This window comes from Parus major, chromosome 3 (genome assembly GCF_001522545.3).
Source record: "Parus major isolate Abel chromosome 3, Parus_major1.1, whole genome shotgun sequence".
Taxonomy (NCBI): Eukaryota; Metazoa; Chordata; class Aves; order Passeriformes; family Paridae; genus Parus; species Parus major.
Genome location: NC_031770.1, coordinates 43652794 through 43676998, shown reverse-complemented (window position 1 = coordinate 43676998; position 24205 = coordinate 43652794). Strand labels below are relative to the sequence as shown.

The 24205-nt window shown below is 42.8% G+C and overlaps 1 protein-coding gene and 1 long non-coding RNA gene across 3 annotated transcripts in view; one reads left to right on the top strand and one right to left on the bottom strand.

Moving 5' to 3' along the window:
* The window catches only part of SLC35F3 (solute carrier family 35 member F3), a 163915-nt gene that overhangs the window by 39863 nt on the left and 99847 nt on the right, over nucleotides 1-24205 (bottom strand). The window contains exons 1-2 of one of the 2 annotated variants that reach the window (XM_015621115.2): nucleotides 21538-21745; nucleotides 5610-5934 (exon numbers count right to left, since the gene is read on the bottom strand). In XM_015621115.2, the coding sequence (XP_015476601.1) occupies nucleotides 5610-5934; nucleotides 21538-21613 (401 nt within the window). In that variant the 5' untranslated portion in view covers nucleotides 21614-21745. Of the gene's footprint in view, nucleotides 1-5609; nucleotides 5935-21537; nucleotides 21746-24205 lie in introns of those variants that run through there. The other variant, XM_015621114.2, reaches the window with a different exon arrangement.
* Nucleotides 19208-23233, top strand: LOC107201614. The gene is made up of 3 exons (XR_001520291.3): nucleotides 19208-20866; nucleotides 20946-21194; nucleotides 22256-23233. It is a non-coding gene; the product is annotated as an uncharacterized LOC107201614 (long non-coding RNA).

The window sequence follows — 24205 nt, the reverse complement described above, 5'->3', positions numbered from 1 at the left end:
GCTGGAACCACGACTCATGGAATCATCTGGCCATAGTACAGCATAGCTGTATTCTGTCAAGGCAGCAGCGAGAAGCCACCTCCAGAGCCCCTGTGGGGTGATGGCAGGCCCATCCCACCTTGCATGGGGACACACTTTCCTCTTCAAAAGGCAAGAAACAGCAGCTACTGCAGGTTTCATCAAAAAGTGGTAATTTCTTTTCTTGAGAAACCGAAGTTAACAACAGCATCACCCTGAGCTTGGTGGCTTGGACTTCAGCTGAGCTAAGCCCAAATAGATGCTCCATGACCAAGCATGATGCCATAAGGACAGCAGGCTGGACACATGCCCACCAGCACTGAAAAGTGCATATTCACTGAAAACAGTCAGAGAAGTGATACAGTGGTCCATCAGTAACCCCACACTGCCAGCAGCTCAGATAAAGATGACTACAAGTATCATAAACCTCTTGTACAATATCCACATCTTCTTTTAATTAATTGTTTTGATACCAAGCACAAAGGTGAGTCCTGACAGATGACTATAGAGATCAAACTGATTTCTTGCTTTAGATAGCAAACTGATTTAATCTGGACTTACTCCTAACTGGTTGAACTCTGGTATGAATCAGATGCTTTCTCTTTTAATTTCAATGGTTTATTTCGTTTCTTGGTTGGTTGTTTATTTTTTTATTTTTATTTTTATTTTTATTATTATTATTATTATCATTATTATTATTATTATTTTCCTTAAGAAGCTAATGTGAACTTGAAATGTAAAGTGATTTTATTTTGAGGAACACAAAGTAAATAGGTAGTATTTTAAGGATAATGTTCTGAATTAGACAAATGGAGTTTATAAACTGAAGTTTTTTGAAAGAAAACATGCTTCATTGGGTGACATTTGCTAAAAACACTTGCATTTGTCATGTCTTGATGCCTCCACAGCTTATTTATGACTCTCTTAATGCTGTCTGCTCTGGTGGTGAAGCTCCCATCTAAGTAGTAATATAAATCAGCAGGATGCCAAAAGTTAACCACACTGCAACATTTTAATGCTGCTGGGTAAGAGAGACTCACGAACACAAACCACCAAAAAATCGATAGTAAAACAGCATCCAGTCATGCCAAATGGCTCTGACCTTCTTTCCCCTTAGAGCTTCATCATGGCCTGGGGTTTGGTTACCAGTGGGGTTCTCTGCCTGCTGCAGAAAAGCCAGGCAGTATCCATGGTGCAGTGAATTGCACTTCATATGAGACAGGATCAAACTAATGGACTCAACTCCTTGTATCACTGGGGGTGATGGCTAGTGTCTCGTCTTTTCCATCATAGCAGAAATACCTGTGAATACCTGTGAATACCTGTTTCACACCTGTGAAACACATTTAGAAACTGGCCCACATTCTCCTGAATCTCAAGTGAAGCTATGGCACTGAAACTTCATGGTCCCTGGAGAACCAAATCTCAATTCGGAGCCCATGGGCATATATATTAAAAGTGACTTTTGTGAAGTCAGTATGTTGGGATATCAGAGTAAGTCCTCTACCATTGTTGCACCAGTATTTTGATTCAGTTTCAAAGACATGACAATACTTCAGTGTTACCTGTAACCTTTTCTTTATTTTCAAAGAAAAATCTTCAAATTCTGGAAGATGAATGGCAGATAATTTGGGGGCAATACAGAGACAAAACTCTGAATCAATGAAAAAGAGCATTCTAAAACATGTTCAAATGTGGCTGCAGATCAGTGCAGGCACTGCACTGTGATGATTCTTTCATTCAAACACCCAACATATCAGGTGCATTCAAGGTTTCAGAAGAGATTTAGTTCTAGCTTCTGGTGTTTTCTAAAGCTTTACAAAATAAAAATCAAGGCCTAAACTATAAGTAAATAATCCTGCAAACTATTCTTGAAAGTCCATTCCATTCCTTCTCAAAAAAGTCATTAGATAAGACTATACCATCAAAATAAACAAGCTTTCTGAGGTAGTTATCTAAAATATAAAGAAGCCCCTCCACTATTCCTCCCAGCTGGAACAAAGAGGGTGAATCTTTATAAAAGGCATGTTTTCTGCCCAGAGATACACAAAGCTAAGCAATATCTTGCAGAGATTTTAATTTAATCTTTCATGTAGCCAGGGAGTTTTAAGCCCTAGTGCTTTTAATTTATGTTACCTCATAAATTAATAATGTAGGTATGATGGAGGATAGCTCATCAGATGAAATGTGTCATTTTATAAAGCAGTTTGGAAGCAGAAAGTATGAAGTACTCTTAAATGATGCATTAGGTGCACAAATCATTACATGTGTTATTTCTGGACTGGACAATGGTTGAAATGAATAAGAATTTAGTTACAGTAATTTTATTTTAAGGTAGAGAGCACTTGCACAAAGAAGCAGCAATGATGCTGACCCTGGCATGCTCTTCTGTGACCTTCCAGAGCTCTCTGTATCACTTCCATGCACGCAGTCCTGCGCCACGACACCTTTGGTAGCAGTCATGGGACAGGTTCTCCCTGAGCAGTCTACACTTGGGCACAACCCTGGCAGCATTTGATGGAGCTGCACAGGGAGTACAGAGCAGTTAGAAGTGAATGCATGAGTTCTGCTTTGGTATGAAGAGTGGCTCTCTCCCCACAGTGTGGATATGCTGAGAGTCTACTTCAGCTAAAACAGCAAGTTCCTTACCGTGCAATACGGTTCAGTCGTAAGTCCTTAATACTTCACATTGCGGCCTAGTACTCAAAATCTGATAAAGAAACTTAATAAACCTGATCTTACATTCAATGTGTCTCAAAAAAAATTTGGTGGCAAATTTACTACTGTTATACATCCTATTAAAAAAAACAAACCCATCAGGTTTTCTCTCATAAACCAGCTGAAAACTGGTTTATGTCCATGACAGGTATGTTCTTTTGTGAGACTACAAAACATAAAAATTAATGTATTTACTGCATAGTAAACATACTGGTACAATACAATAGGAATTAAAAAATTGTAATAAACCATATAATCTGTGCAGGAGGGACTACACATCTATTCACTGTTGCTACATTTTATGATCCCCCTTTTTGTGTATTTTTCCTGGTGGTTGCTTATTTTTACATGCCCTATAACTGTATAGGGGAGTAGCCAAAGCACACCTGCTGGCTCCAGTGCCTTCAGGAAGGGGCGGTGTGAAAGCACTGCCTGTGCCATGTGGAGGGGAGGCTGAGCAGCCCAGTCCTGCTGGGGTGGGTGGGTAGGTGTCCTGGGGGAGCTTTGCTGCCAAAAAACATTAGGTACCTGTGGATTTTAGCAGCCTGTGTAGGCAAAATCTGAGAATCCCTTCCTTTTCTACTTCACTGCTAAGGTGACTTAAACATCATATTTCCACCTTCTCCCATTATCACCTTTTAATTTATCTTGTTCCAAATTCCTGCCAGAGATCTCAGGTAAGATGTAAAATATAGATAAAAGTGAAGGATAAAAGAAATAGAAAGTGATTATGCCAGTTTCTTTACAGTTCTAGGTCACAATTGTCTTCTTTTAACTACCCAGCAGTCTGTGAAATATCTCCCTACTGTGTCCAGCCATGCTTGGTCTGCAAGCTTTCCTGAAGATGGTGATGCTTCATATGGAGCAAAGTCCCTGTGCACCTCTTTCTTTATATATCTGCACACATACATAGCATGAAAAAAGGAGGAATAATTAGGAGGTGAGGCTGGACTGCAGTGCTTGGGTTTACTGGCATACACAAGTGACAGCTGTAATGGAGCAAGGAGATGAACATTAAATAATTTCACAGTAACTCTTGGTGCAGCACCACCAAAAGGCCTCAGTGTAGACAGGGGACATGCTGAGGCAGACACTAGGTAAACACATGGTAAGGGGGAGTCCTCCCTCCATCCTGAAGGACGGGTTCCTCCAAAAGAACAGAGAGTACAAGGAAATCAGAGGTCTGCAGTGACTTGCTCCAAACCACAGACCAAACCTGCAGCAAAGCTGGGAGCTGCAGCTGCATCTTCAAATGCACACATCTTCCCTGACACCCAGAAAAACCCCTCTAAGTTAACCCTATTCAGTCTGCTTGTCAGACACACAAACGCACATTCTTTATGAAGCCTGGGCAAACCTACTGCTAATGATGTCCCCCTGCAACCCAAACAGGCTGCAGGGCTTGCACCTGCTCTTCAATTCAGCCTTCATTTAATTAATGAAAGACATAAAACTACCAACTGTATCAATTTACTGCAGCAATGAGTACAGTGCTCTGGGTTTTTAACCCCAGGGATCTGGCAAACCACAACCGCTCACCCCAGAATTCAGCAGTATTTAAAACATTATCTGAGAGCAGCTGGGAAGAAAAACACTTAAAACCAAAGAAATAAAAAGGTATTTGCTTTTAGGCTAGGATTTGTTGCTCTTTTTAGATTAAGCTGTAGCTTTCTGTAACCTCCATATTCCTCTCATCTCTGAAGCAACCACATTTGCTGTGAACAAATACAACCTGAAAGCTGAAATCCAGGAAACATGGCACTCAACAAAATGCCTTTAGAACTTCTAGATCCTGCTCTAGAACCTGCAGTGAATGGTCATATCCACTATCTGCAGCCCCCACATTATGTAAAAGTTGAAGAAACCATGATAATGGCTAAGCAGTAAAATTTCTTAACCCTAGACATCTGAGGCAGAGCGTTTCCTGAGTAACGTGGTTTCTTCGATTTTTCTTGTAGTAGGTTTCCACCTTGCTGCTGCGCAGCTGGGAGCTGAGAAATGTGTACTTCTTACTGTTTACTTTTCTGAGCTACTTCATTAAAAGTCTATGAGCCCCACTGTGTAACAGAAGGGGAAAAGGTTGTTCACATCCTTCCACGTATCAGGGAAGCTCTCTGACATGGGACATCTTGATGGCTGAGTCATCCCATCTGTCCCAGACACCTCTCAGGCCAAAATGAGCAGAGCAGAGCTGAGGGAGTGCTCAGTGAGAGGCAGTCCTTCAAGCAGACAGAGCATCCTCAGCCTCTCACAGAGGACAGGCACTCAGGGCTTTCCATGAGCGACTCAGGCTTTGCGGGTTTGGCTTGCTCTAACGACAAGGTGTGCTGAAGACAAAGTGCTGCCTTTGGTTATGACTGCGCTTCCTCCCGGAAATAAACATAACAGCTCAAGTTTAACTGGGATCAGAGCTTGGCCTTTGATGTCAAGGGCGTAGTGCCAGGAAAATACTGCAGTTCTTTTTGTTCAGCTATTCAAGGCTCTGCTGTAGACCTGAGCTTGGAAAAGAAAAACTTAGCTTACTCAGAGACTGACAAAGAAGTCAGCCATGGGTAGGGGAAAGAGATATTTATAAAAAAAAAAAAATATGTTCGCAGAAAACTCTGTATAAATAACTGCAGAAAATGCAGATTTTCATTACATGACTTGCATGTGTTGGAAATAAATCTGGATTTCTTACTTCTGGAGTGAAATTATATTAGGAATAATAAAAGCGTCTAACATAGGACACACAATGAACTCAGATCATCCTTTAACAAACCTGGAGAGGATACAAACACAAGTTTGATGGAACTGACTGATTTGAACAAAATGTCTGTGAAATGCAGAGCAGCATGCAAGAGCCACGGGATTAAAAACAGAAGCTCCCATACCTGTATCTTTGCTTTGGAGACTGCTTTTCAGCTGACTTAAAAACATGTCCAAGGTAATACAAAGGAAAGAATAAAAAGTTCCAGTTTGTTGCAAACCATGTTAGAGTGAAGGGTGCATCGAATTTCTTAAAGGTCAGTTTTGCTAGCTGGGTTGAACCTGACCAAGAGGAGCAGACACCCAGGACCACGGCCACACCCCAGAAAATCTTCTTGAGTTGCGTCACGGAACATTTCCAGCAGCAGCGGTTCACCCTTCCACTGCCTTCCGCCCCAGCTTGCATCTGTGCTTCGGCTGGGGCTGGAGACTCCCGGGAGCGCTCATCCCCTGCGGAGGAGAAAACACATGGCTTACTAAGGAAATCCATCCTGCATTTTAGTTTTCAAATCTTAGGCCCTTCTGAAGTCATGTGGAGCTTTACGAGCAAAGGAGCCCACCGGATCTTGCCACAAAATGTCCTTTGTTTTTAGATCATTGCAAAGCCTCTGGTTGAACTGAAGCATAATTAGAATGCAAATAACAATTATCACCTCTAGATTTAGAAGCCGTTGGGTAAAATGAAAGTGAAAATTACATGTTGCTTTGATGTACATAGAAAGGCTTAACACACCACTTAAACTCGCGCTGTTGGGATGTGTAAATGAACGAAAAATGTGGTATTGAGTTTGATAAAGCAGCAAGGGGGATTATAACAGCACTTGAAATTGTTATTGTCTTGGAAAATGCAGAAATGGCCAATTTATAGAATATGGTGTTTCTTAAAAGAGAGGGAAGGCAACATATTTAATCTTGAAGTTAAGCAAAATCACTGCAACAAGAACAGTGTGTGTGATTAATAATGAATTGGATCACCAGGCATTTCAGTGATCCCTGGAAAAACAGGTCTCCTGTGGCTGTAGCCAGATGGCAAAAACTAGACCAACCACAAAGTCCATCTCTGACCAGGTAATCCTAAGGTTTTTTAATTCAAGTCCTGCACAACTGAGGCTGGACTGGAGCTTTGTCCCATTATAAATAAGCCTAGCATGCTGCTGGAAATTTTTCACCTAAAAACCTTGCCCCTCCAACCCTCAAACATGAATTCTTACAGTCCTGATATCCTACAGCTGTCAGTCAGAAGTATTTCCAGCTTCTGAATGAATGAGCAAAGGAGGTTAGCTGGTTGAGTTCTCACAGAGATCAAAACTGTGGCCAGACTGTCACTGTGCAGACCTCAGCAGCAGGCCACTGCCTTTAGGGCTTTCTACCTGCCTTTCTTGAATTTACCCCATTCAACATCTGCTGAAGTTGCCAGTCACCCAAACACAGCACTCAGCAGTGATTTCTCTAAGAGGCTGACTGCAGTTTAGTTGGTCCATTACCTAAAGCAGGAAGTAACAGTAGTTCATGTTGAAATCCAGGAATCTACAATGTCAAAGCTGTCCAGAATTTACTTGCATGCATTGAAAGGTGAAAACATGTAACTTGAACTGGGACAATGAGAGACTATAATATTGCCAAACATTTATATATATTCAAGGCAGACTAAGAGAGGTCTACATTAAAAAATAAAAAAAAAATTAAAATTAATAAATAAATAAATCCTTCCTTATCCTGGTGTGAATTAGTATGTGGAATGCAAAATCTCTTATTTCAAGCTAACCTAAATTTGTATTTATATGACCTAATACATTATGAAAGAAAATGTTTCTTTCTATGGAAAGAACTATTTTGTTATTTCCCTACAGATAAGAAATGCATGATCTGAGCTAAAAGTACCATTAGTTTGCCTGGTAAAGCTGTATTTTATAACAAGAAGGATTGTGGCCTCTGTTTGATGGCCTGATATCTAAAAAGAATGTACAGCAGCAAAGATATAAACATCTAGCTTCTTTGTGTGGCTTTCAGAGAGATAAGAATGTTTCTGATCTCTCCACTTATTTCAGTTTTCAATAGAAGATTGTGTGGACAGCCTCCCACATAACAAGAGATGCACCGGCAAGCCAATGGATTGTCCAAAGTTAATGTGACCTTGTATTAAACACATAATGGAAAGGTTACTACCTTTGGTTACCTGTCAAATGTTTGAATTGAAAAACAGACTGCCTGTGAATGCTCAGCTCATTCAAAATAATTCTGAAGCATTTTCTTAGTAATACATTGCTTGTAACTAATGCTTCTTGCCTCACTTGCTGCACAAACTAGTGTCAGGGTTCAGTTTGTACCAAACAAGGGTACACTCATTTCTTTTAACTTCACCATGTCATGGGCAGTTGCCAGTGCCCTCTTTGCTATCCACCACACAAGTCCCAGAATGATTACCAAATATTTCCTTTCCACTCAAGATTTTCTTCTGGGCATTGTCCCTGCAACACCGAACACTTCACACACCCGTAAAAAGTACAGCATCCTTCTTCCCTTGGACCATTGGGTTTCTGGGCACAGAAAAAAACAAATTCAGGAAGCCGGTGTGCCAAATGAGAACTGAAAAGGAATTTGTGCCTCTGTGTCAATGCAACTTCACACAGAGTTTATGTTTTTGAAACTGCTTGGAGGGGTATGCAAAAATGATCCTCCTCCTTGAGACAGACAGTGGGGCATCTGCCATTCGCATCTTTCTGCAGTTGCTCCCTGGGGAAACAGGAAACCAGGATTTAAACCACTCCTGCTGAAGATATTTAACATTAGGGAATGTGCCTAAATCCACTAGGGTATATGAGAATTTCAGATGTGTCGCTGCTGTGGTGCTTCACAACACAGAAGCTGTGTTATTTTTTCTGAAATGAGAATCACTCACAACTGTCTGATGAACCAGACAACATCTGGTAATACAGTGTTGATAGACAGCCCACTGCAGACACTGTGGTGAAGATCTTCCCCCCTGTGAAGGACTGAAGCCACCTGCCCAGGTCACCATTGTACTGTGCACGTACACAAGAGTCAGCAGTTCATCTGGACAGCTTGAATGTCACTGCCCTCTACTCTGTTCCATGGCAGTTGCTCCCTAAAGCTGAATTTTCTGATGTTTTCTTTTGCTACATAGGCAAAATTACTTGTCTGGGTATATTTAATTTTGTGTTAAACACACTCACAGAAACATTTGCTTTCAGCAATAGACAATACTGCATCTGTGACTTCTAAAATGAACTTGCACCTGAAAGGTTAACTTTCTAGGGATGTTCATGCTTTTGATGTATTTACAGACTGGAGGGACTAAAAACTTATCCTATGCACAATAGATTTCATGATGGTAGGGGTAAAAATCACTATCTGATGATTAACAGTTTCAAGCTGAGACTTGTAACATCTGTCAGTATTTGTAGTATCTTTCAGTGAAACTTTATTGTGTCCTCATGATTGCTTGTGCTGCTGGAGAGTTAGATGCCAAATGGACACAGATTTTTCCAGTAGATGCACCACCAACGTGGATGATACCTGTGACATAATCTGCCCCCCAAAAAACAGATTTTCTTTGAAGAGGGTGGACCCTACATATGATATACACTCATGTGGTCCCATCCCCTCATTTACTGTGGAGGGCACTGTCCTGCCAGCTGGCAAACAAAATCCAGATCTGTAGTTTACCTTGTCTAGTCCCTGCCAGTCCCAGTGTCTCTGCTGGAGACATTTTCCTCACCCAAACCACATGTGCACAAAACACACACGTGGTTGAAAAGCTTCTTTGTCTCTAACACTGCACAAGAGTCAGCTGGCAACAGAATGCACATGAATTTAAAGATGGAAAAATGTCTTTTTAGAATCGATGAGACAGGACATTGAAGAATTTGTTTCTGCAGACTTTTAATGTGTTTCTTCCATTGCTTCCTGCAGCATGCTGATCTATATGCTACTGTATCCCCCAAAAGAACAAATTAAGATACTGAGGAAGAGGAAAAATGCCTATTTACTAGTTTTGGTTTTTTGTTGTCCCTTTTGTTCACGCATTTTCCTTTTTCATAAATCCCAAATGAAACCATTCCTCCTCCCTCCATTTCAGTCCAACCTCTCTCCCATGGCATTCAGAAACAAAGCAAGGAAATAATCTCCAAAGCTACTGCCAGTGCCATTAACCTCAGAAAACAGCTGTCCTTCTGTTTTTTCTGTTATGGCTAAGACCCCTCTCAGGCAACTGTGGATACCTGTAGCAAGGCCCATCTATACCCATGCTATTTACTCCCCGGACCCAGCTGAAGGCCATGAAGCAAGACGCATGGGAAAGAACTACACCATTAAACCATTAAAGTAACACCTTTAAATAGGCTGTCCTGGCCTATTCTAAAGTCTCTGCAAGAGTCTTAAGACTCCTGTGCACAGCTAGACAGCTATAGGGTTACTGCAGCCCCACACTGTACCTAAATGTGTGTATTAAAAATATGATACTGATAAAAACCAAGGGTGGCATTCATCGTCTTAGTTTGAGACATCTGCCGTGACGACTTGTGTATCTGAGACAGTGATTTACACTTTCTGCATAGTTAGTAGACAGAAAAAAGACATTTCCATAGCACGATTTATCTCCTCCTAAAGTAGATGATTAAAAGGAGCCAGATGAATCACTCCCTCTGAGTGCTTGTTTCTCTCCACCAGCACTAAACAGTCTGGGGCGACAAGCTGGAAGTAGGTGTCTCTGGTGTGGGTGTCTGAAGCTGGGTGAGATGAGTCCCACCTCTCCACCACTGCTGTCAGGAACAGAGGGTAAAGCCACCACAGACAGCACTGGTGGACTCAGAGCTGTGCAGTGCCACATGAACATATTTAGCTGTCATCAATGACCTGCTTTAGCTGCTGTCAGCTAGTCAGCAACTCAGGCAAGAAAGCATTACACAAGTGCTGGGTGCCCTTTCCAACCCTTCAGAGTGAGAAAGTGACTCTTACAGACTAAGGTCCTGCCTATTAGGGACCAAAACATGTACCTAATGATAATGCACAACTCTTACAGGTTCCCCAGGCTAGGAATGTGCTTCAAAATAAGCATATTCTTAAACAGTTCTTTAAATCAGGCTTCTGGAAAAAAGTTCTGATAAAAAGAAAAACCCTCACAGGTCTCTGACAATTATAAATGAGACATCCTGAAGATATATCCATTTTGCCAGCCTGTCAAATGTTTTGTAACTGCTTGAGCATTGCGCAGAACGAGTTTATAAAGCATGCAAAAATATACGCTTATAATAAAGAGGGGAGAAGGAGCTGAGGGGAGTCCTGTAAGATAGTGCCTGATCCTCAGCATGGTTAGAGCTCTAGAAACCTGTGACATGCAGGAAGATCAGGGCCAGATGCTACCCAAGGCATATTCTCACAGCCTCGGATGCTGTGTGACTTCTTCACCCAGTATCTACTACATGGGGGCATCAGGAGACAGTTCGTTCCAACATACCTGAGGACACACACGATGGCTTCTGATGGTGGACTTCTGGATACCCAGTATCATTTGTCTCAGTAGCAGACTCACAAACTCCTCATATTTTGTTTGTATCCTGTTCCTGTCTACCACGATTTTTACCCCATTCCTACCACACTAACCATGCATTATTTAGGTGTTCAAGACTTTTGAACTAAGCTGTTAAAAACCAGCTGAGACATCATCCTGTGAAGAGAAGATGAAATACCAGATTCATGAAGTGATTTACATCTCTAATTACCACTGTAGCTGTCTAAACCTGAAAAATGTTGATATTTGTTCAGATCTGTTTCCCAGGCATTTTCTTCGCAGTCAGTCATGTTAAAGAGTGAGATCTCAGGGACCCACTCGTTGCCTGGCGGACCACCCAGTACCTAGTGCAGCTTTCTTGTGCCATTGTCAGTGATGGCCTCTCCTCTCACAGGTCATCCTAGTGTCTGGTTTTGAGAAACTGTTAATATTTCATTTTGGAAGCCAGTAATCTCCATGTATCAAACTTCCCGCACAGTTGTAGTGTTGTAGTGAGAGCACGCACAGACCAACTCCTGCATCAAGGGACATTCCCTCATTTTCCAAATTAGCTCTAGTTTTGCAAAGCTGCTTGTAGCACAATCCCACCAGAGCTCATCAGATGCCAAAGAATTTGTTCCTGGGCATGCCAAAGGACCTTGACTCCTAACACCCAAGTGCCTCTCTTACACCCAGACTCTGTCAGGATTCAGAGACATATTTGAGAGTTCCCATCTCTCATTTTAGGAGTCATCTCCAATAAATATTTCCATTCTGTATTTGAAGTAGTCACTGGAATAAAGCTAGGGCCTCACTTTTTCTCCTCTGGGCAAATGACTTCCTGAATTTATGCTCTCCTAGTAAGTAAGGATGTTTTTATCCTGAGCCAACTGGTTTTGCTGCTATCTGGGTCCCCCTGGCTTTGGAGGGCCACTCTCTTTAGCAGATAGATTTCCTGCTCCTAGCAGAGGGGTGGAAGGCTGCTCTATGCACTGAGCTGCTGAAGAGAGACACACACTCCACCTCCAGTTTTTGAAGGAAAGGTTTCAGCCACTTACTGTTGACACTGAAGATGAATAGATCACACGGACACAGGTCGAGGTGTGGTGAAAAGAAGAGAGAGTTTATTTTTCCTCCCAGGATTTATAGGCTTGTGACCATGGCCAGGGATTGGATGGTCAGGACAACACTTTCTCACTGCACTGGCCATGAGAGATGCCCATCACAAGACGTGTAACAGAAAGAATGCACACATATCTATGTTTACAGTTACTGTCCTGGGAAAGTCCTTAGAAAACTATGTTAGCAAGCTCAGAAGCTGAGTTTTCAGGGCGACAACTTACCTGCCAACTTAGCTTTGAAACAGAGTGGTAAGTGCTAAAGAGAGTGAGCAATAGTTAGGATGGACATCTTAGATGGCATAAAGGACAGCATTATGTTCTGGGCAAACTGGATGATTCATCCTGCAGCCTCATCAGTGTTCTCTGACAGCAGTCAACAAGCACATTGATAAAGGAGATGCAGCTACTCTTTCCAGGTTTTGAACAGGCTCCCAATAAAATCCCACTCCAAAGAGCCTTGCAGAAAACAGGCAGACAGTGAAAGTGCTAGAATGGACAAAAGGCTCAGTACAGGATAGGAAACCAATGAGGAGTATACACAGCAATGGGGGAAGCAGCCAAAGCTCTGCAGAGGTTTGCTGTAGGAACTGTACTCTTCACCATTAACCAGGGTCACCTCACCAAGGGAGTGAGCCACAAGGTGACAAAGTTTCCTAATGTTGTGAAGTTAGGCAGGTCAGCAAGGGCAGTGGCCAGCTGCAGGGGATGACAGACTGTGTGACTGGGTCATACATCGGCAGATGGAGAAGAGTGCTGATAAAGAGGTGCAGGTGGGAGTAAACAAACCCCCATACTGCACACTCAGTGATGGGCTCTGGCCATCAGAGATCATGAACTCTTCAAAGGATGCTACATAGAAAAGGGCAACTAACCTAGTGTTCAAGAGCAGTGAAAAAAGGCAAAATAACTGCCAAAAAATTACTAGGAACAAAGCAGAAAAATTATTTTCCTACATCTGGCAAAGCTGCAGCTGTCAGCACACCCACACTGTGAGAGATGAATGGCTAGAAAATACATGTTCCTGTTCAATTCCACCAAGCTGGAGGCAGGACCCGACGGACTTTTGGTCAGGTCCATATGGCAGCTGCGTGTGATTTTTGAGGAAGCTGCTCCCAGGTTCCTACAGGAAAGCTGTGAGTCCCTGTGGGTGGCTGGTGGGTGGGACTGTAACACAGCATTGGAATGACTCTGGGTTTGCTTACAGCTCCCCAATTTTCCAACCATGGTCAGGGCTGAAGGTCTAAAAGATCAGTTCTCTATTTTTTATTGAATCTCAATTAATGTATCACAATGGAAAAATGACAAAACTCCATAAAACCTCATTAAATCAGTTTTTAAATTAGAATATTTGGTCAACAACAGCATTGCATGAATGGATTTTTAGATGCTATTTGAGAAAAGTTTAAAGTGCTTTCTTTAAATACTTTGCTCTTACAGTAAGATAATAATTTTACTTAATTTGATCATGAAACAGCATTACTAAATTAAGAATAAATTAATATGGAAAACAGTTTTAAAGTCCACAATATAATTATTTTAAAGAACAAACCTAGGGTATTAACCTATTAGGTCAGAAGGTCTGAATTTGCTTGAGGCTGCAGAATAAGAGACGTAGGTATATGAAAATAGGGAAAATTGCATGAACAAAAACCAAGAAAAAAGCATTCTGAGTTGTTCAGACCCTCTTCTGCTATTGAAATTCATAGTATAAATTAGGTAATTATTAAAGTGTTATGATGATCTATGCAGGCTATTTCAACTTGTCTGATCCTCTCACCTTAATTTCAGCAGGATAGAAAATAGGACTTTTGGTTCATTGAGAATCAAGGTGATTCTCATCTGTGAAAATCTGCCCCATATCACCAGATCATCTATACAGCTTGATTTGTATCAAATAGGCCCAAGTTTCTTGTAGCAGGCACTCTCATATCCTAAAGTATTATTCACAGATGTAGTGGGTTTTATCACTGATGGCTAATATATATTAATTCCTGTTTTATCCTGTGCTAAATATTATATCTACACTTACTAAGAGCTGGAATTAAATAATCTCCACATATTTTTGAAGATATGCCAAATTCTCCTCCCTAGCATACATATGCCTTTCTGCCTCTGTCAAGTGTGCCAGCAAGGCTTTCTGCAAAATACATATTCTAATTCCTGTTAGTGATATATAAAGAGAACTGAAAAGTAATCAACTTCATACTGCAGCAATTTGGACTTTAATCCATTTAATTCATCTTCAGAGGCAACTGCCTTGAAATTCCATTAAAAGTGCTGCATTCGAATGGGCTTTATTATGATATTCCACTTTGAATTTTATGAGGTGAGGAATTCCCCTAAATGCTGTCCTTATTATTAATCGGAATTCACGACCAGAGTCCACTGTGAAAATGGAAGATACTGGGTACTTTTTACAGCAGAAGCATTCCAGTGGGACCGGAAAGTAACCACATGCAAGGAGTAACCCTGATTATAAGCTACATATTCTTGATATTATTCTGCATTCCATTCTTAAATAAAAATTGGACTGAATCTTATAGTGAGTTACCTGGTGAGGTCTCTGGGAGTTTTACCACTTACTTTGAGGAGTTATGAAAGCAGAATTCCTATTAGAACAAAAATCAGATACGAGCAAAATTGTATTCTGGGTAAATTTTGATCAGTCTGTTCAAATTTCAGACTGAACTAAGGGTTGAGAGATGGTAAAAACACAGGCCAGATTCTCTGCAGGAAACTACTGTAATAATTATCCAGGCATTTGAGTGCTACATGTCTTTCTTGAGTAATAGTTTTATCTCCAAGGGAATTCAATTACTTATATACTAATATAAAGAGCACATTTATATCAGTGCATATATACAGGGAGATAAGTGAATTCATGCTAACTGTGGAGGCTCTGCTGACTGCACTTTATCAAAAAAAAGCTAATGTTCTTTCATTCTTAAGGAGCTTCCAAAAACTCAGCTGCCTGGCTTTCAAGTAAGCACACCTTTAGACAGAAGACTCTGCTGTAGCCCATTGATTTCTTCCATTGTGAATTCCAACTCCACCTGAATTTCTCCTAGAAGCTAAAGGCCTAACCTGCTATTGAACCTCAAACACAAGGCTTTTCTTAGGTCTTAAGTTCAGATCAAGATAGCTGGAGTATCTGTTCTCTGTCAACCAATAACTAGGTGCTAGTGTGGACTTGACACGGACTTGAGCGTGCCCACGATAGTTAGAGTAATGCACATATATCCACAGAAGTCCCCACATTGTTTACTCAATGATCTCCTGGAAGGAAGAAGAGATGCCTCCTCACCTCTAAGCAGCAAACTCATCAAAAGATGAGTCTCCTTTAAAAAAATACAGGTTTGGCTAGGCCCATGTGGGCACTGAGGTACTCAGTACCAAGTATAACTCCAAGCAAAAATACATTACATGCAAAAATTCTAGCTTCTATTTTCTCTCTGATACTTGCCTCATGCTCTTTGCAGCGAGAAAGGGTTTTGCAACCCACTATTCCTCACTTGTTTCAGTCAGCTACAGAAGACAGACTCATGCCTTTTTCAGTCACAAATAAAATATTACCCTTACAGAGAGTTGTGCTAGGGAATTTGAGGTGATTGTGGAAAAGGCATTTCGAGCTTTTACTTATGTATTCTCCATGACTGAATGACAAGGCTTATGGGGTTCACACTTGTTTGGGTTTTTCCACTTGTGGAGGCTTGGGGGCAGAAGTAGTGATACCGAACAAAATGTATACCTAATACTTCCAGAAGAGTCAACATACAACTTTTGTATATACAACCAAAGGGTGCTTGATCTCGTGTCAAAATTTATGCCTTGAAAAGGTCTCACAAAATTTCCAGGCTGGATACCCCCACGTTATGTCCAGATAGAGGTGTCCATGTGTTTGGAACCAGGCAGCTAATGTGGGAAATCGGGTACCTGATTTCTCCAATAGATAGTGGGCAGCTCTGCCTAGAAGCAAGCCAGCTCTGCACTGCTAAAAACACCTTGTTTCCTGTTGCCTTTGATCTTAATGCTGCAGTGGCTGTCAGCAAAGCTCAGTGAAGACTACAAAGTAAACCTACTCTTTCATTGGCCAAATTCCTGCTTCCGCAGGATGCTATCCAGGTCTGCAGTGGCATCTCACGGTTTATAATTAACAAAGATTAACTGGGCTGTGGACTAAAGGTTGGCAGTGGTGCTCCAGCCAAGCGGAGAGAGCTGCTTACTACGTAAGTGAATGTGCTGTACTGAGTATAATGTGCTAGGAAAGCAACAACATAAATAATCCTATATATGTGTCTTGTTGCTGGGAAATTGCTGGGGAATACGTTGAGCTAACTTAGACTTTTATGTTGAACTAGGAATCTTTTCAGAACTCTGGCTCTTATACTGAGCTACAAATCCTACTGTTTACGATTGTCAGCCATCAGAAAAGAAGGACAAAATTTCTTTCACAAGATTAATAAAATTAAAATACAGGAGACAGTGAATAATGCATTCTGGTGACTTCATATTTATTTTTTACTGGTTCTTGTTCCAACTTCTCATGGGAGAAGCCTATAATTAAATAGGTGGATTAGTAATCTGCTTATTTTTTGAAAGCAAATGCCTAAATTGATTCAAGATGACTACAAAATGCACCTTGCTTCATTTAGGGATAAGTGGGTGAAATGTAATGGTCTCTGACCTACAGAAGGATTGAGAAGACGATCCAATGGATGCTGTCATTCTTAAATTCCATCACTGCAAATGAAACTACTGTTCGTCCATTGTGTGTACATACTGTCTCATTTCAGCCACTAAAGTAAGGAAGCTTAGATAAATCTTTAATAACTTCTTTTCCTGCTTTGTGATGCATTGAAACTCCTGCTCTGGCATTAGTTTAGTAACATCAAAATGGTATTATTTTATTTTTGTACCATTTGAGGAGTGGACCCAGTGCAGAAGTAATGAGTCACCTCCAAACCTATAAATCATGAGTTTGCACCGGTGAGATGGTAGACAAAACAAAACAACCGGGGACGTGATCAAAGATAAGCTAGAGGGACTCCCCAGTGAGTAAGCTAGCACAGCTAAGAGCAGCTCATTTTGAGGCTGTTTAAAGCCTAAGAAAGCATGGTGCCATTTGGGAAGTGAGCCAGGTGTTATGCAACAAGAAACTCCTCACGCCTTTGGAACAAGATCTTGGCTATCTGCTCAAATACGCTGTTGTGCTAACTGAAAATACTGCAAGGAATACAAAAATTGGGCAAAAGCTGCCTTGGGCGAAAGCCAGAGTGTAATTACTGTCCATGTGTACTTAACACTCAGTACCCACAGAAGAGGGTACTGCTTTTCTGTCAGCTGAGTAAGTGACATTATCTTTATCCTGCGGTAATGGAGTGCATACTGGCAGGTCCAAAGGAGAAGCAGACACACAACAAACTTAAACCCCATTCACGCGAACTTGTCACCATCACCTTCACCAGTTCTGGACAGGAGAGGGAGAAAACTGCTACCATAGCTGAGGAGTGAGAACCAGGAGGGTTAAAGTGCCCTGACTGTTCACACTGAACACTGTCCCCTGTGCAGAGAGGCAACCTGAAGAAAAGTGAACACTTTGAAAGTTACATTCTCCATGCAGGAGCCGACACAAATTCCTTGCCAAGGCCGTTTCAGTGGGGAAGCACAGGCAAACCCACAGCCCTGGATGAACCACCAAAATACTGGCCTCTCCTGCTCACCAGCTGCTTCTGTTTTCTAGGATGCATGAGCACTGCACAGGTCTGTCATGTGTGCCTTTCATGGGAAAAAGACCAGTGGACACCAAATCTTGCTTCTACACTTGTGATATTCTGGGTGAGATATTCACAAGGTCTGCCCTGGTGCTCAGTCGTACAAGCATTGCCTGACTACCAAAACCTTTGGATGTCATCAGCAGAACACTGCTAACAGTTACACAGTATTTATTCAGAAATATATTTATGAAGCATTTGAGCTTATTTTCTGAAAAGGAACCTTTAGTCACTGATTTCAATAAATGAAGGCTTTTCTGACCCCTGTTGCATCCATTCATGGCCCCTCCCGTGGTCACAATGTGTGTGAAGTTTAGGGGTCCATTCCTGTCTGCTGTAGGTATTTTTTTGCCTGCTCTGTGGAAAGATGTGCTGCTTGTTTTTAGGCAACTTGCTTCATTCTGCGGCTTCTCAGCTGCTCCATCTGCAAAATGAGGATAATAAGAATCTCCTCTCTAAAGAAGCCGACTGCTACTCATGGAAGGTTTTGCTGTGCTTGGGATCTTTAGTTTGTGCTTGCTAAAGAAGTAAAAAAGGTTTATTATTAAAGGGATTACAGTGTTGATATGCTTGTGATGAACTCCCTGCAGGCATGCAAATATACTAAAGCCCAAATTTATTTCTCATTTGTACTTATACAAATTCCCTGCAACTCCAGCAATGCAGGCAAGGTTTGCATTGCCACAGCTGAACATGTGTCAGCATCTGGTTCCACGGCAACTCAGTTTAGATGTTTCTGTGCAATAATTGATAGCAGAGAGGTGTCATTTGCCTTATAAGAAACTTGGAATATCATCAGGCACTCATTCCTGACAGAACAGCGCAGAGGAAATATGCTATAGGGGAGCCTGCAATAGCATTTCCTTGGTGATGAAAGCCTGGGAATAAGCAGCTCCTAGTAGGGGCTAATTAAGTGGAGGATGTGTTTTCTCTGGTGTGATGATTGTTCTGCAGTTCTTTGTCAAAGCTGATGTTACCTGTCCCTGGAAGATCCCAAGATGCAGAGCAAGAATGGAAATATTTACCTTCCTGAGGAAGAGAAGTCAGTCCTCCAAGCACATTGTACTTTCATGTACAAACAGGGTGAAACCAGTCAATTGGCTGGTCTGAGAGGAATGGCCACTGCAGTGTGGACTGAAATTGGTGAGAAAAACAACAGTAGGAAGAACAAGCACAAAGCCGGCACCAAGCGTACATTTCTCAAAATATGAAGGGTGTACAATAGTACCAGGCACAGAAAACACATGGTATGGTTACTGCCTGCCTGAGCAATGCATGTAGACACAGTTGTCTTGAAAAGTGCTGGTACAGCAGGCTCCGAGCATACTGATGATTCAATCTCCGAAAGAATTCGAAATGGCAGTCACGCTTCTGAACGCACAAAGTCCTTATCTTCCTTTTAAAGCAAAGAAGTCACTGCACCGGCAGGAAAATAGAAGGAATGCTGGAGGGCTTTACAGCAATGCATATCAATGAAAGGCTCCTCTTGGCTAACCATACTAGAATGAAACATATTCCTAGTGGTTCTGCCAAAGATCCTTGAAACGCTTTGATGGTGATGACGGTTGATAGGGGAGAAAATAATCATAACTATGAAGCAGATGAAAGTTTTTGCTGTCTTGCTCTTGTAGCATTATCTACGCCTTTGCAACGGACTTGGACTACCAGAGGAAGACAAATCTTTGCCGGAGATACAGCAGCCAGGCCAAGGGAAGTCAGCAGTCCACAGTGTGCCAGCTGTCTCACTTTATTTTTTGCCCATAACTAAATTATTATTTTTTTTAATATGGCTTTAATACCGGCTGGCAAAATTAGTCAATGTTAGTCTGAAAGGAAATGTTGTCAATTGGTTTGGAAAAGGAAGCTCTCAAACAAAGCCAGTCTGTTTCATTAAAGAGAAGGAAAGAAACTCCAGGCTCTATCATACACCATCAAGGCAATTTAGATTTTTGCCACTGATGATAAAGGAAAAATGAATCTGAAGTAAAGAAGGAAAAGTCCAACTAGGTCAACAAAGTCCCTGGTGGGCAGCAACAGGGTATCTAAGAGCTAGTATGCAGAGCAGACATGGAAATGCTTGAAAGGATTCAATTTTATGGCACACTGAAAGATTGCTCTGCTTCTGTTTCTATATAAGGTAGGTAATAAACTGTATTTGAACTGGTAAAAGAGGAATGAGATGACCCACATTTCAAAGCTGGAACCTGGTAGGTTATTATTATTTATGATTCATAAAGCTTGTGCAGTGCACCAAAAGAAAGGAAGGCGAGTTCCTTGCCCAGAGGAGCCTCCAATGCAAACCTTGAGAGAAACACTCTACTGTGCATGGGGTCAGCTCCAAGGGCTTTTTAAAATTCTAATTATAGTGTAATGAAGATCAGGCCTGCTCTTTCCATCAGAAAACTGGGATTCCTTTTCCTGTCTCTGCAGTAGGTGGTTTTAATGTTACAGGAATGCAACAGCTGAATATTCTGTGAACTGAAATAAGAACCTTCAGGTACCCCTTACTTTCCACTCTTACTTGATGCTTTAAGTTCCTTTTCTCCTCTTGCACATTTCTACATTTTCTCACTTTCTGCTCCACAGATCTTTTGCTACCATTTTTTCTTTTCCTTTATTAATTTCTCAGTTTTTCAGTATTAGTTTTTTCTTTTTCATGAGCTCTCTTTGGAGTCTCACATTCACATTTTATGTCTTACCATTCAATCATTCCCTTTTTTGAGCTGTTCTTTCTCTTTGCCTCACTCTGCTCATCCCTTTTCTGTCTCTCCTCCTTCCATTCCCCCTGGCCAACCTTTTTCTTTCACCAACTCCATTCTCTCAACCAACGACATACCCCAGCAGTATCCCCCAAACCAGCAGCTTTCCCTTTGCTCTTTCTTCAGGAACTGAGTTCTGTGTCCATCCTTCCTACCGGCTCCTCTTCCTGACCTGCACTCCGCCTTTGCATCACCCCTCCATCCCTAGGACATGGCTCGCAGGTTTCTACCCAAGATAACAGCTCCTCACGCTCAGATCTCTCCAGGGAACCCTCCTGAGCACATCACTGTCCTTTTCAAGGTTCCCATCCATGATCCCTGAAAGTCTTCAAAGGTCCCTGTGCTCCCTAAAGGTCTGCCAGCCCTCATTGCTCTTTGGCTCATACGTCCCTCCTGGCCGTAAGACTCTTAACTCCAGGACTACCATGCAGCTGGATTGGTAAATAGAGGTGAGGACAGATGGTTGGAACGCGGGGCTGCGTTCCTCACACCGGGAGAACAAATCTGCCGAGGACCTTCCTTCCCTCCTGCCAAGGGTCCTACACGCCAGGTACTTGCCCACGGGTTTGGGGGCTGCTCCCGAGCCCCGAGGGGAGGTCCGGAGAGGTGCTCTGCCTCTGGAGCACGGGCGAGGAAAGACCCTGGGTTGGGAAAGGCGGCGGACAGGGGTAAGCGCCGGCGATGCCCGGCGGCGGGGGAGCTGCGCGCCCCGTGGGTTCTCACCGCCCTCCCACGAGTCACGCAGTCCCCCGCCGCCGGGCATCGCCCCAGCACCGCACTCGCTCGCCCCGGAGCATCCCCTGTCGCGGAACCCGGTCTCCTCGGAGCATCCCCTGTCGCGGAACCCGGTCTTCCCGGGATACCCTCGTCCCGCTCCCAGCGACGTCGTTTACCTTCCACTTTGGTGAGGGTGAGGACGGGGCTGTTGCAGGCGCTGAGCGGGGCCACCCTGGCCGAATGCTTCTTCATGGCGAGCCCGTCGCCGGCGGCAGCTCCCCGCCGCCCCGCGCCTACATCCTGGCGCCGCCGGAGCCCTCCTCGGCGGCGCTCCCCGCTTCGGCTCCCGGCCCGCCGCCCTCTGCCGCAGCACCGGGCGGCGGGGGCTGGGGCTCGCCCGCCCGCCCGCTGCCGCTCGGGGCTGCTGCAAACCCGACGTCACCGGCACGGCCCCCCCCGCCCGCCCCCAGGGCTCCCGGGGCCGCCCCCCGGGTCGAGGCGGGGGAGGCGCCCGGACGCCGCGGCGAGAGGCGCTGCGGAGCCCCCGGACGGCGCCGGCCCCGCGGTCCGGCTCCGGCGGAGGTCGCAGGGAGCCGGGACCGTAATGCGGCTGCGGACACCGCTCCCGCTGCCGCCGGTGCGCCAGGGTTCCCCGGAGCGAGCCCTGGGCTACTGCCGGCGCTGGGCTGCTGCACCGCACGGAAAGGGCTCCCGGCTCATCGCGCTCTGCTTAGTTCTCTTCGCGCTCTCTGAGGGGAAAGGAGAATTTACACTCCCCGAACCAATTCATGATTTACTCGCTATTATCCCTCCTTTGTTTTCCTTCAAGTCCAGCCACTGTTCTGGATCAATTTTCATGCGTGCTTTTAGTAATTTCTGCCATCCTCCCCACAGCTTTTCTGTTCCTGCTGTATCCTTTTGAGGGAGACCGAAACTCGACCCAGCAGTCAAGATGAGATACTCCATGGATTTACCAATGATACTCCAATACCTGCAGTCACATACTCTACAGCTTCCTGAACACAGTTTAACAACTCCTTTGTGAGGCACGAAACGAAGTGTGTCCATACCAACACGTTAAATAAAATGTCGTGTGTCACAACTGGATGCTGCTTGTATGTAGCAACCTTTTAGAGTGTTTTTGGTTTTTTCTGCAATAATTTTAAGATTCCCCAATCATGACATACCAACAATGTGTGATAGAGCTACTCCTCTGTCAGAGCACAAAAGTCTAACTGGCATTAATTAACAGGACTTAATGCAAGGAGATTCAGGAGAGAACACATCGTAATGAAGAGTATGAAAGATGTAAAAAATATTTATATCACCAAAATTCACAAGATGCTGAGCACAGTGACCTCAGCACCCTTTACTCCTTCTGATTATTTCTGTGGCTATGAAAATACTGTGCAGATTTACCAGGTTCCAAACTGAGAGGCGTCAGCAGACAAGGTGCAAATACTCAATATTTCTTAAGGTCTGGTCAAATTAAAATGAGTGTACTTTGCAAACAAGACTGAGCAGCCATCAATGCTCCACAAACATTCCAAAGTGTTCTTTAATTATATCAATAGTAGCTATTGAAAATCAGTTCTGACAGACTTTTCAGGAAACCGTGGGAAAACACCACCCTACTTCTGCTGGCTAGAAAGTTCTTTATATTTAAGAGGCAAGCTTTCTCAGGGGGTCAGACTCACACTATTTGCACGGCTCTTGTTGGTTGATCTACAGCCTGATGAAGCTCCAGGGTGTTTTGCACTTCCTATGCCTCTTCTGTGCAACTTTTGGGATGAACCTTATACAAAAATCATTAGGCTACTTTCAAAGTGATTCTTCTGAAAAAAAATAATCATGTACTTGATGCTAAGACCATAAAATGTCAGCTTAAATTTCACGTCAAATGAAATAAAGACAATCCTGGTTTTTATGGTTATTTCCAATTCTTTTTAGTAGAATTGTCTAACAAATTCAGCTTCCTGGGATGTTACAGATAATAGGCATTTGAGAACCATGGGTCCATCTTGTTTCATTGCACTCTTTAGTCTCAGAGTTCAATTGATTTCTGGTTAATTAAAGAAGTTGCATAAAGAGAGGTGATTTTCACCTCAGATGGTCCTGTCCATTAAATATTTTGTGATGTTGCAAGTGCAACATTTTGAGGATTTCAAAGCACATTATAAAATATTAACTCATTTTACACTGTCTTTGGGAAGGAACTTCAGGCTCACTAGTTAAAATGTAGTTAAAATACAGCCACTGAATTTAAGAGACTCCCTTAGATTCAGATGACAAGTAACACCAGAACATGGAGAGCACTGTCTGGCTTCTGCTCTGAGCAGATCTTCCAGGATCATCTCAGCCTCTACTATATAAAGAGGAAAATAGAAAATCAGTATTTAACATCCAAATATCATCAATTTTTCCCAGAGGTAAATGGCTGTACAAAGATAATCAGACTTCCCTTCTGGTTACACTTGTAATCGGTAGGATGGTCATAAGAATTAGAAGGATATTTTGTTGCTGAACACTTATATTCTTTCCTTCTAAAAGACTTAGGCTCTCTTATTAGTTAAAGGAAAGACAAGGTAAGTACATTATTTTACTGGGAAGGTGCTGCTGCTGATGTAGAAAATCACATTGAAAAGATGGGATTTTGTATGACATGTTATTTTAACCCTGCACACGTGTAATATTTTGGGGTTTGCAGAGTTGTTAACACATTTCAGGCTCACAGTGTTTTATTTAACGCTGAAGATGTGTATGGCAGTAAGTGTCTCCTGTGGCTGGCTGGCCCCCTCTGCAGCTGGTGCTGCAGGAGAGCTGAGAGGCATCTTGTCCTCCTTC